Source organism: Echiichthys vipera, assembly GCF_963691815.1.
Source record: "Echiichthys vipera genome assembly, chromosome: X".
NCBI lineage: Eukaryota > Metazoa > Chordata > Actinopteri > Perciformes > Trachinidae > Echiichthys > Echiichthys vipera.
This window is the reverse complement of record NC_139825.1, coordinates 29,399,318-29,412,529: the sequence shown is the minus strand read 5'-3', so window position 1 is coordinate 29,412,529 and position 13,212 is coordinate 29,399,318. Positions and strand designations below refer to the sequence as shown.

General features: G+C 39.7%; 1 protein-coding gene across 1 annotated transcript in view; it reads left to right on the top strand.

The window, feature by feature from the left end:
• mapkapk2a (MAPK activated protein kinase 2a) overlaps window positions 1–8,251 on the top strand; it is a 31,604-nt gene extending 23,353 nt beyond the window's left edge. Inside the window, exons 3-10 of the mRNA XM_083938359.1 lie at window positions 549–613; window positions 912–991; window positions 1,663–1,789; window positions 1,919–1,994; window positions 2,097–2,221; window positions 4,199–4,284; window positions 4,758–4,838; window positions 6,442–8,251. Of these exons, the coding sequence (XP_083794485.1) occupies window positions 549–613; window positions 912–991; window positions 1,663–1,789; window positions 1,919–1,994; window positions 2,097–2,221; window positions 4,199–4,284; window positions 4,758–4,838; window positions 6,442–6,576 (775 nt within the window). The 3' untranslated portion in view covers window positions 6,577–8,251. The remainder of the gene's footprint in view (window positions 1–548; window positions 614–911; window positions 992–1,662; window positions 1,790–1,918; window positions 1,995–2,096; window positions 2,222–4,198; window positions 4,285–4,757; window positions 4,839–6,441) is intronic.
• Window positions 8,252–13,212: the final 4,961 nt, after the last annotated feature.

The following is a 13,212-nucleotide window of genomic DNA, read 5'->3' as shown; positions in this document are numbered from 1 at the left end:
TTAAGCCCTTTATCTAGATAATTTCCGGTTTTGCAGTGTGTGTGACAAGGGGCTATATTTATGTACAAAAGGTTTTGTGTGAAGTTTGGTTTCACAGTGATCAGACCACAGACCACCTTTACCAGAAACTCAGGCATATCCTCTTTGCTTCATTCAACTGGTTGGGTGGGCTATGTTTCATACAGTTAGGGCACAATTAGGATATTTCGTACATCATGCCATGAAGTTTAGTGATATCTACAATATAGCAAATATAGCATTTTTTTTTTACCAGACCCTTTTCTGCTAATTTTAGTTGTGTGGCTGACCAGTTCGGTGTAGAGCAACCACACATGATGACTTCTCATGTAGTCCAGGCATTACTCAATGACCTGTAAATGCAAAGGCGTGCCTGTTGGCTCTTGCTGATCCATGATTGAACTTTTGAGGCCTATTAAACTTTTGGGTTTCAAGGGCACCAAAGATTCAAAATCATATCATAACAATTAGTATATCAGTGTGACTGCTTATAAAAGCCAAATCCTGACGACTACTTTTTTTTTTTCCAGCATGGATGGCGGTGAGCTTTTTAGTCGAATCCAGGACAGAGGAGACCAGGCCTTCACGGAGAGAGGTGTTAAAATCTTATTTTGACTCAAAACAATCACAGCATTTCTTACAATACTGCTTCATTTTATTAGATGATTACAGAGCATTTAAGCATATTAGTTCAGATATTACTGCATCCACACGGACATACATACTGACACCTGCTAAATATAAAGCCACATCATGCAACCCCTATTTATATGGTTTACGCTTGCTGCTGCTGGCACAGTGTTGAGATATATGGCCAGTGTGTCTGTTAGTTAATGCAACACTCAAGTCACCTGTAATCTCTGTTTAAAGAGCTTTTTTTCTCTTTACTTCAGAGGCATCTGACATAATGAGGAGTATAGGAGAGGCCATTCAGTTCCTGCATGCAATCAACATTGCACACAGAGACGTAAAGGTTTGTATATTAAGTCATTATCACACTGATTAATTATTAATTAAGGAATTTCCTTTCTCTTTACTGAGAAGTTAAAGTCATACTCCATAAGATTTCCATCTATTGAATTGCCTTTTAAGTTACTATCTATCAAATTATGAGTTAAAACAATGGTGATTGATCATATGACCCACTAATGAAAGCACTTGTTACCTTTTTTGCAGAGTCTTACAATATCCTTGTCTGTGGCGACATCCGCGGGCTAGATGTAAATAAGCCTGACATCAGCCACACACATAATTGGGGCTCTGTTCGTGTACGTTCGTTTGTGTTAAAGGGGGGTGTACGTAGCACACCACTTCTCAGAAGCTGTTTTCTGCTGCTCCCTTAATCCCAAATATGGGACAGACTGGAAGTAGAAATTTGAATTTTAATAAAGTTTCCAAAAGAAATTTCAACACACATAGTGGCCGTGAAGGTGACAAGATCGAGGCTCTGGAAGAACAGGTTGGCCGGTAGTTACATCTTACAACCACAGAGACCGCTAGAAACAAGCTATCTCAAATCTTATGGAGTACAACTTTAAAGCAATCTGAGAGGGGGGTTTTAAGGATGACCTCCATAGCTGCAGTAACTAACGTCTCAAGTATTGTTTTTTTTCTTCTGGTTGGTTTCCCAAATCCTCCCTGCAGCCAGAGAATTTACTGTATTCCACGAAGAGGCCCAGTGCCCTGCTCAAACTCACAGACTTTGGCTTTGCCAAGGAGACAACTTCCCATAACTCTTTAGCTACTCCCTGCTACACACCCTACTATGTTGGTAAGGATCTGTTTCTGCATATTCTCTTATTTGCCACTCATTTCTTATCAGTAGACAGTTGAACATTTTACACATTTCTCTGCTCCTCCACTCCTTGCTTTCCCTTTTTTCATTCCTTTCTGTCTGTAGCTCCAGAGGTTCTGGGCCCAGAGAAATATGACAAGTCGTGTGACATGTGGTCGTTGGGTGTCATTATGTATATCCTGTAAGTCTGTTTTTTTTTTTACAATGTCTCTGAACCCCTTATATCACTTAACATTATTTACTTGGTGTAAAACCTAATATTTGAATTTTAAACCATAAACAGGTTGTGTGGATACCCTCCGTTTTATTCTAACCATGGTCTGGCCATCTCGCCTGGGATGAAGAAGAGGATCAGGATGGGCTATTATGAATTTCCCAACCCTGAATGGTCTGATGTATCAGAGGAAGGTCAGACAACATACATACCTTTGCTCTGTTTGTGTATAAGGGCACTGGAGGCATTGGGTTTAAATGTGGTAAACTGTTGAGACTTCTTGAGGCGTTCTTCCTAAAACTGATCAAGACCAAATTATGTGAAGGATTATTTTGTTTACAAAGAAAAGATTCCCCCCTTCAAAGTAATATGTGAAGAGTCAGTTATTGGGTTGACAAACAGAGCAGTTCCTGCTATATATTGGTCTCAAATGAAAAACTTGTCAATTAAGTCAGAAATACCATTTCATGACAATGTTATTGATTCACAAGCTCCCACAGGCACTCTTTTATCAAAGATCTTGTCTAAATGGGATGAACACGCTGGCTTTTTGGTCTTAACTTTCTGATCAAGAAATTGAAACTGATGCAGATGTTTCACCTCTTATTTTCAACCATCACATTCAGTACAATTTAAAGTGATTTCTTATTTCCTGAGTAATGCAAAGCAATAAGAAAGAAAAGAGAAGCTAATGTGGTGATTTGACATGTATAAACGCAGTATCTTCCTCTAACAGAAGGGTATGTGGGTAAATGTGTGGAACGACAAAATAGGGGGATGGGTCGTACTGTGATATACTACCCGAGAACAAGCACAGTCCTTACTGTCGATGTGTGCTCTTGCTTTCTTCACATTAGGATTTATCAATTAGATTACACCATCAACAGCAAAAGCTCAGTCCATAAACGGTAAATCTGGCTGCCTCCAACATAATGTGCTACAGTCTGGGATCTCAAATCCCACTCACTTTTCTTTTCCAAGTCACATATCCCACAATTGGAACCAGGATACTATTAACCCTGCATGAGTATATCATGTCCCTCATGTATAGTGATATACAATACACCATTCAATTAGAGCTGTGTATTGGCAAGAATCTGGCGATATGATACCTATAATTATACAGATGTTATACTTCAGTATATTGGAATTCTGTAAGGTAGGCGACATATTGTGATATTATTTTTTTTTTTAAATAATTTTATGCAAGTGAAAAAAACACCACCATATGCATATGTCGTTACGTTGAAGTGGAAGAGTGAAATGGTTAACACATTGATACTGCCAAAAACTGCATGGGAGTAGCATAAAGTGTGTATGGCTGTTAAGGGGAGACTCATGGGTACTCATAGAACCCATATTCATTCAGATATCTTAAAGATGAAAGCTGGAGGGATCCCTTAGGAAAAAATGGACATGCCAGTTTTTCCCTTAGCCTAGGCCAAGGACCCCAGCTGAAAAAGAGATTAAACAGGGACCCCCTACTACAAATATTGTATAAAACTGAGTTGCATATTAAATTGGGCCCAACAGCTAGGGCAGCCTAAAGTCTACACACACAGCTTTTTATGGTGTATACAATACTAAGATATTACAATGATCATTATTCATATATTTATATATCATATGTTAATGTGAAACATACACTTGGAAGGCAAATTGAATGCTTCAGCCTTATTTTTACCTGTACATGGCTACCGTAGTGCCTTTACGCTAGTAAGCCTATCAAGGTTGGCCACAAGGTCACAAATGTATCTAATAATACGTTGCATTCATGTGACTGTATATTTTTTAAACATATTTAAAAAATAAGAATAAAAAAGTTGTAAAGATTATCAAACTATTTAGCAGTCCCCTGCAGTAACTCTGAGGACCCCCTGGGGGTCCCGAACCCCCTGTTGAAGATCAAGATATATATTGTTATTGAGATATGAAATGATCGGTATCGGGAGAGAAGATTTTGGCCCATCCAGGCCTAGTAAAGTGTATCGATATTTTCTCACACCCCTACAGTCAATCAAAATATAAAAAAGTATATAAAACTATAGCTTCGTTTGGCACCATCATGCAGGGCCAAAGGCCTCTACTTTGCTTTTCTGTCTTTTAGTCTGTGGTTTAAATTTGAATATGACTTTTCCTTTTTAATAATGTAAATATTTTTTTCGTTGCAGCTAAACAACTGATTAGAACTCTCCTTAAGACTGAGCCGACACAACGGATGACCATCACAGAGTTCATGAATCATCCATGGATCAATGTAAGCACATACTCTCATGTATTTTTCACTTTGTTATAGGGGTGTGACGAGATATTGTCCCATGAGATCTCACCATTTTAATATGTCACACTATTTTTCGCTGAGGTGAAAAGTTGTCTTACGATATCAATATGTAAGTTGATAAACAGCAACAGAGTGATGGATAGGACACGTACAATATGTAAGCAGTGGCCCAGGGGAGGGGGGTATACTTTACCGGCAGGAGTACCGTAGGCTACACCACGGCTAACACAAGTACAAAATCAAGAAAATATTGAAAGTTAAAAAATAGTGTTCAAATCTTGTCTCATTATTGTGGACTCAATATCGTGTATTATCGCGTCTCGTGAGCTGAGGGTCTCGTCCCAGCCCTACTTTCTTACCATGTTTTCAACTCTATTGCTCTTGCTGACATCCTGCTAGTGAAGTGAGATTTGAATGTGTTCAAAGTGTTTCTGTGTGTCTTCCTAAAGCAATCAATGAAGGTTCCCCAGACCCCGCTTCACACCAGCCGTGTGCTAATGGAGGAGAAGGATGCATGGGAGGATGTGAAGGTAAGATTTCTGTTTGCATCAGTGTTGGTCAAGTTTTGATTGCAAAAAAATGGAAACGACAGCTCTATCTTTATGATGGATGAAATCTGGTATCTGGCCGGACCCCGTACTGTATGGCTCAATAGTGTGCCTAAATGTAGCCATATTTTTACAGTTCGGATCAGTGGAGGTGTCTAATGTAGATTCCTGGATATTATGGATGTATATTAAATCTGTAGTGTCCCAACCCTGTTTTCAAAAAAAAGTTGGGATGATGTGTAAAATATAAACAGAAACAGAATGTGATGAATTAAAAAATTTTGAAATTCCATATTTAATTGATAATAACACACAGACAACATATCAAATGCTGAAACAGAGAAATTTAATTTTTTGAAAATGATATGCCCATTCTGAATTTGATGCTAGCAGCTAAAACAGTGACCGAGTACAAAAAGAGCATCCCAGAGAGAGAGTCTTTCTGAAGTAAAAATGTGGAGGATTCACCTCTCTGTCAAACGACTGCGCTGGCAAATAGCAATTTTACATTGAGAATTATTATTCTTAAGTAGTTGCACTAAGAATTTTTGCAAAGAAGTTTTGCAGCCAGACAGCACACGCTGGAGTGAGGCATTGATGGTCCCGCAAAGGTCACAACATTGCTCTGTTCCCAGCCATCGGTGGAGGTTTCTAGGGCCGGTAGGATTTCGTATGTTGCCCTGTTGAGGAAACTGAGCCGAGCCTGTGGGAGCTTCCAGAGATCTGCCCATCTTATTGCTCAGCTCCTGACATCCTCCCAAGTTGTCCACTGCCCCTGCTGCCGCTTTTCCACAGACACCTCACTCTGAGCTCCTCCTGCTCAGTTCTGGTGACCTCTGCGACAACAAGGTCCTTCCTCTCCTCCCTGCTCACCTTGGACCATAGGATAGGTTCTGTTGCTCCAGTAAAAGTAAAAGAAAAAGTAGTTAAAGAGTCTGGGTGCTTAACTGGCCTGCCTGCAGTCCCAACTTGTTACCCATTGAACATGTTTTGTGCATTATGAAACGTAAATTACAACAAAGGAGACATCGAACTGTTGAACAGCTGAGATCCTTCAACAAGCAAGAAAGGAAAACATTACACTTTCAAAATTATAGCAGTTGGTCTCCTCAGTTCCCCAAATGGCATCAAATTCTAATTGGCAATGTCATTTTCAAAAACAATTACATTTTTCTGTTTCAACATTTGAAATGTTATATTTCCAATGCTATACAGGGTTTCAATGATTTGCATTCGGTTTTTATTCAGATTTTACACAGCATAAAATAAACAGTATCATATCATACAACATGGTTAAACTACTGTTTGAGTTATAGTATAAATAATTGAGGAATGCTTTAATTTAATGAAATTCAACAATCTGAGTTTGTCATGCTGTTTTCAATTTATTTATTTTACTTTCTTAATGGATTGAGAGTGTGGGGTGGATTGGAGGGTGTAGGTGCTGGATTGGAATCATCTGCTTTGCTAGCTTGAAAGCAGTGTATTGTTTTGACGTCTTTAAAAAAAAAAAAAAAAAAAAAGAAAACACACTCTGGTTGGGCAAAGCAATTGGCCTGACGAGCTTCTTTTTGTCATTTTTCAGGAGGAAATGACCAGTGCCTTGGCAACAATGCGGGTCGACTACGAGCAAATCAAGATCAAGACCATTGAGGATTCAACCAATCCACTGCTAACGAAACGGAGGAAGAAAGCCAGTAACCCCATGTCGAAACAATAGTCTGCTGCCCACTGAAAGATGCACGCATGCATGAACATACAGACACAGGTTGTAAAAAGGAAGCAATAATTTGTCGACACGTGAGTCGCGTTGCATGGATTTTCTCAGTGTTTTTTTTTTTTCTCAGCAAATTCTAATGTTTTGTAGGAGTGTTTGTTCTACTACTCAACCATTTTAACAAACCTGCCGCTCTGCTCTGGCAGAGAGGATATTGATGTGTGTTTTTACACCAGTGAAGAGATTATGAATTACAGAAAAGGAGAGGGAATTGGTGAGCTCTCTCTCTCTTCTCCTTTCATAAATATCAGGTGTACTCAGAGGGGCTTAAAGTTGGAATAAGACATGAAGCCTTAGCATTAGCAGTAGTTGTCTTTCACCCCCCTGCCCCGTTTTAACTCTAGCACCTAAACCTGTGAATGTTGAATCAAATGGCTAAATCCCAAAAATAAAAGCAAGGGAAGGTTTCTTTTACGTACATGCAAAGTACGCAGATTTATTTTGAACTGACAAGTGGAATGTAAGGACTGTGGAAATAGTCATCCATTTTCGCGGACTTGAAGTGGGAGTGTCTGTCAGGTTCAGTTTTGTCTTTGTGAATGTCGAAGAGGCCTATGCACTCACAAGGGCCATGTGCCATTCTGACAGAGCACCTCACTTGTGGCCCCTCTTTCCAACCTTAACCTACCCTTGTTTATAGGGCAGAGAAGAACGGCACGTTTAAGAACAGAAACTGGCTCGACCTTTCTCCCGCATGTAGCTTATAGGAGAGTAGGAGCCAAACAATACTGTATTTTTTCATGGATTTTATGAATATATTAGCATAGGCCTTACTGAGCGTTGCTAAAGCAACAAATTTAACCCCTTCCCACCTTTTGTTTCAGGCTTTTACCAATGTTGTACTACCCAATTTATGACATTAGCAGATTATATTTCAGGTTAATGCTATGCAGATGTATTTGTCAGCTTGAAGTACTGCTAGGACCTTTTCTTTAGTGTTGATTTCCGTCTGCAAATGTGTTTGAGACTTGTCGAGCAACATGGAGGAGCGTTTTTGTGTGTTTATGTAAGCAGTAGCATACCCTCTAGGGATCACATGGTTCAGACAGACAGGGCAAGCTTCAAGTCTCTCTGGAAAGATCACTTAGTTACTGTTGGTTGCACCAGCTCAACTTTCAGGAGGCTCAGTGGGACTAATCTGGTGCAATGCCAGTGTTCTCCAACACTTCTCCTCTACAAATCCTGGAGGATTGATTGGAAGTAAAAAAGTACTTAAGAGCTGCTTCTCGTCCCAGAGCAGAATCTCTGACAATACCACCAGCAAGCTGTCGTCACATTCATGCACATTCAGGTGTGATGGTCGATTTCTCTGTAATGTTCCTGTCAATGTAACAGGACGCTTCCAGCTCACCTGGGATCATGGGAAATGATTGTTAATTTTGTCAGTTTGTTCACTTTGTAAAATCACATTCACTCTACCTGTCACATCGCACCCACAAATCTTTCACTGTAAAAATGTTCATTGAATGTTTGTAACAATGTTTCCCTTTTTTTTTGTTTGAAAACCTTTACAACTTTTTTTTTTTTTTTTGTCCCTCTCAACACTTTTTGTAGTCGAAGTACAGAAATGTCTGTTGTTTTTTGTTTTGTTTTTCTGTTATTGAGTCTGTTCAGCTCCACCTGCTGTACTTTTGTCTGCTTCAGCTTTGGATTAAAAAAACACATAAAACACAAACCTTTCCTCTTATCTCCATTTCTGCATACCAAATAACACTGACATTGTAAGAAGGATGGTAACCATAGAGTCTTTTTCAATTAAAGTTTTCTCCAAAGCAGTCATTTTGTATCAGAGTTAAACCAGATAATGCAACATTTCTAGTTATAATTCTTTATGCAATCACTTGCTAAACATAGCCATCTGTGCTTCTTGTTACATGAGTGTTACCTGGTTTGAGGTGTCTAATTAATCATTAATTGAATATCAAATTTAAATATTTTGTCCTTTGCCTCGACATTAAGAGAATTTTTTTTTCAAACACGTCTCCAGCTATGACTCAGGCTGTCGGGTCGGCTCGGGATTTGTGGCTTTGACGCAGAGCACTCAGACTCAACTCGTGACAAGCTTGTATCATACTGGCTACCATGACTGACTCCTGGAATATACGCATTTGCGTAGCAAAACAGTGGGGTTGACTGAGTCAACACAAACATTTGCCAACACTGGGGTGTTTAGAGCAACTTCCCGCTAATGCACAAGCTTATTTCTCTTCAGGTGCGAGGCAGCCGCAGGCACTTTGCCTTCAGCTTTGAGTGTGACGAAACCTACAGTCATATCTTTCTGTCTCAGGTAAACGAGAAAGGGGGTAAATGGGGCTTCAGGGGAGTCCCTCATGATGGTAGTCTGGTGGTGGTTCTGCCCCATTTCCTACTACAAATCTCAGGACACCCACCCGCCCAGCACGCTCTTCACAAAAGGAGAGGGCACCCTTCACCATCTTGTTTTCTGATGAGTGATGAGTTCTGGTGAGAAACAATACATGGTGAAAAAAATAACTCAGGAAGGTCAGAGGTACATAGTGATGTAATGAATGAGCCACCTTCTCCACAGTTAAACGTCTTCAGAAGATTTCAGTCAAGGAAAATCAAATAAGAAAAACAACTGATACATTCATTTTTCTATGTTGGAAACTGATACATGTCAGGGTGTTGCCCCCAGTATGTCATTACTGTGTATACCCTTTTAAAAGTGTGGGGAAATATGAAGGGTGGCGATTTCTCAGCTGATGTGGTGAGACACAGCTCTGCGTTCTTTGAAGTGGCATTCCACCCCGATTCTCTCGCACCCTAACACATCCGCTCAGACAAGGCAACAAAAGTGAGATGCCACACATCGCCTCAGCGAGAAGCTCACAGAGGGCATGGCATGGTTTTCAGACATGATCAAATGGAAAGCGGTTTCGTTGTCAGTTTTACATGTACAACAACAGTTGCTAATCATTCACATGTGCTGGAAACCAGATTGTTTTTACTGTTAAATACAGCTCTGGGTGCATGATGCGGTTACTGAGGTTACTTTGATTTTATTTTTCTCTCTTCTCATCTTGTAACAAAATTTGCAGTGGTAAGTACTTGTGTGTGCACATACTTGTATACATTATATATCTGTGTGTATGTATATATGCTGTATATTTATATATGTGTGTTCTGTTCTTAGCTGACCGGAGTTGCACCAGGTGCGTTTTCAAGGTTTGATGTGTTGCGTGTTCAGAGATGCTTCTCTGCGTAACTCAGTTGTAACCAGTGGTTATTTGAGATATTTTTGCCTTTCTGTCAGCTCAAACTACGACGTGGACCTGATGACTGCAATCAACAAGGCATTTTGTCCCTGAGAACTGGTGCTTACTGTGTATTTTCTCTTTTTTTAGACCATTCTCTGTAACCGTAGAGATGGTTGTGCGTCAAAATCCCAGTGGATCAGCAGTTCTTAAATGATCAACCAGTCTTTCTACACCAACAACAATGGCACATTCAAAGTCACTTAAATTACCTTTCTTCTCTATTCTGATGCTGGTTTGAACTTCAGCATATCATGTTGACCATGTCTTCATGTCTAGATGCACTAAGTTGCAGCCAAACAGTTAGATATTTGCATTAACAAGCAGTTGAACAGGTGTGCCTAATTAAAAAAGAAGGCATTTTCTTCCAGAATTCTTTTAGAAGCTATGTTAAGTAGGAAAATATAGTGGTTTGGGTTAAATAAACCCTTTCTGTCAGAAAGCCATGATTGCTAACTTATCTTGTGCTAGTTACAACAATAATAATATGTGGTTATTTGAATATTTAACCTAATATGGTCATCTTCATATTCAGAAAGCAGCAGTAGTAGTGTCAGAGTGTACATGTGTCTTTTTCCTGTGAAAGAGAGGAAAGATGTAAGAAATTATTAGAATCATGGGGTATACCCTGATATATCATCATGCCATGATACTGTATATCACCAGTCTATGACTAATAAAATATACTGTACAGTTTTTTGTGTGATGTATTGATAACATACACTGAAACCATTTTCTCATATGAACTTGAACTCTGAACTCATTTGACAGACAATGTCTAATGAATTTGTTCAAGGCTGTCCGAAGTTTTCCTTTAAACATGTGGAGCACAACTCAAGAGATTGTCCACGTCAGATGAGTTCTCATTAACTGGAAATACCTTTGGTTTAGGCAACGGGTGGCGCCCGCGAGGAAGAGGCATGATGCTTATTACAACATGGTCACTTAGGTGCGTTTCCATTATGCTCGAATACCTGGGGTGAGGCGGGTCTATCTCGCCGAAACGCCCCTAATTTGCTTGTGAGTCGCTCAAGCGGCCGTATAGTTACTGTGGGAGAGCAGGGCCATTTTCCCCCCTGATAGAAGCCCTGTTGCTGATTGAATATAACTGTTAGCGGGATGTGACATGTGGTAGTACTTGATGCCACAACAACACAGTGAAGTAGACACTTTTATCCAGTGGTGTAGCAGAACGCAGCGCAGAAAATGATCAGTACATGCACATCTTTGCACGGGCTTGTTAAAATGAGTATTGCAGCAACCGGGTTGGATTCTGACCTGTGGTCCTTTGCTGCATGCTCCCTCTCTCGGTCTCTCTCTCACATTTACACACAAACACACACACACACACACACACACAGTGATGCAGCGGGGTGACAGCCTGTCTGTCAACAAACACTTTTACAGTGCCCCAAATTTTTAAGGTGTTAAGGTGGAGTGTTTTCTTTCAGTTACCTGCACATAAGTTGACACTGTGAATCAAACAGCAACTATTTTGTATTTCTCACTTGGAGAAAGAAGCGAAGGGAGCGGCGCTGTATCACTGATCAGCTGATCACCAGCGATGGGAACCCATTCAGAGTTATACGTCACCTCTGAAGTCTCCTAAATCCCTCTCGGGCCTTTTTTTGTAATTGAAACACGGCGAGCAGCGGCCTTTTGAGAGGGAAACTTTCCGAGCTGCCACATTTTACCGTAATGGAAACACGTCTTTAGCCGGTTTGTAATTTGGTCATAAACAACCTCTCGTAGTTCATTGAATTTGTCCGATAATTTGGCCCTCAGCCCTTACAGACAGAAATTCACAAATCTAAAAATACTAATACTCAATGACCTGTTGTATTGACACATCATGGGCTACATTAAAGATTACACAGAACTTTTCACTTGGAAGCTGGCACGGTGAAGTCTGTTCAATGTCCGGTCCAACTGATCCGGACATCTGCGTTCTCTCCTTCAGCTCCTCTGAATAATGTCTAAATGATTTCAAGTTTGTGGACGTGAATCTTTTTCAGTACTAAAAGGCTCATAATAGAAAGTCAGTCTCACTTGGCACTATAACGTCAGATTTTTGAAATCTAAACTGTTGAGAGCAAAGGGGCGCCTTCTGGTAGATCCATGTATTAGATGTTAAAAGTCACCAGTTTTGACCATTAATCATGATCAATTAAAACAGTGATTCTGCATTTTTTGCATCAAAGTCTAGATGAAAGTATGGAAGAGCCCTTAACTGATGTTCTCCATTTTTTCTCACCTTGCCTCAAAACCATAGTTCTCTGTACAGACGCATCCAGTCATTACGTACTTCTTCTGTGCGTTAGCAGACAGGCGACTCAAAACCTAATTGACGAAGAGACAGTCTGAACTTGTGAATACAGCACTGATAAAACATGATTCATCCTAAAGGAAACTGCTATTAACACTGGTCAAAAATAAAATAGTCAAGCTCTGTCACAGAATGAATGAATTATATCTTTGCATAATGCAGTCATAGCTGGAATTATACATTTCAGATCATCCCACATTGACGAACGAAGTGACGGATGAAATGTCTTAAGAGTAGTTTCGGTTAAGAGGCCTGAGTCAAATCAGGAATCTTGTGTGGCTTTACAGTCAGAGTAATGCAAGTACATGCATAAAGATGTTATGACAGGGGCATGTTTCCCCACCCTTATAAATATAGTAATATAATATATATACTTTATTTCTCTGGTACAATTGTGTTGTGGTACAGCGGATAAATGAAACCCTGTACCGACTTGTGTTCTGTCACTGGGAAGAAGCTGACATCAGCACATAAAAAAGCTAAATGTTTGTATTGCAGGACTGCTCTATTTCATCATATGTGTTACTTCTGTTTTATGATATGTGTCTGGGAGTGAGGTTGCTTTTGCATGCGCACGTGAATGCATATGCAACCGTGCATATGCCATGAGGGTGAGGCTGGCTAGTTACAGTTACGGTAAGTTAAGATAGAGCAGGGCTGCTTCTGGTAAGTGATGTATATGGGTCACGTTTGAGGTTAGTGCATCAACCAGTTGACTTTACATTTGTGGTTCCTAACACAGACTGCAGGATGTGATGTTTTCAGCGCTTTACCTGTTACCCATTCCTAATACATGGCATAATAGCAGCTGTATCATGTCATGACAGAAAACCAGAAGGTAATTCATTAAAATTTATTCATTTATTATTTTTGCAAAAATACAATATTATACATCATAAATACAAAATACATATTTAATATGATAAAAAAATAAATATCACAGTTTCATAAGTGACAGTTTTGGTTTATATGGTCTTA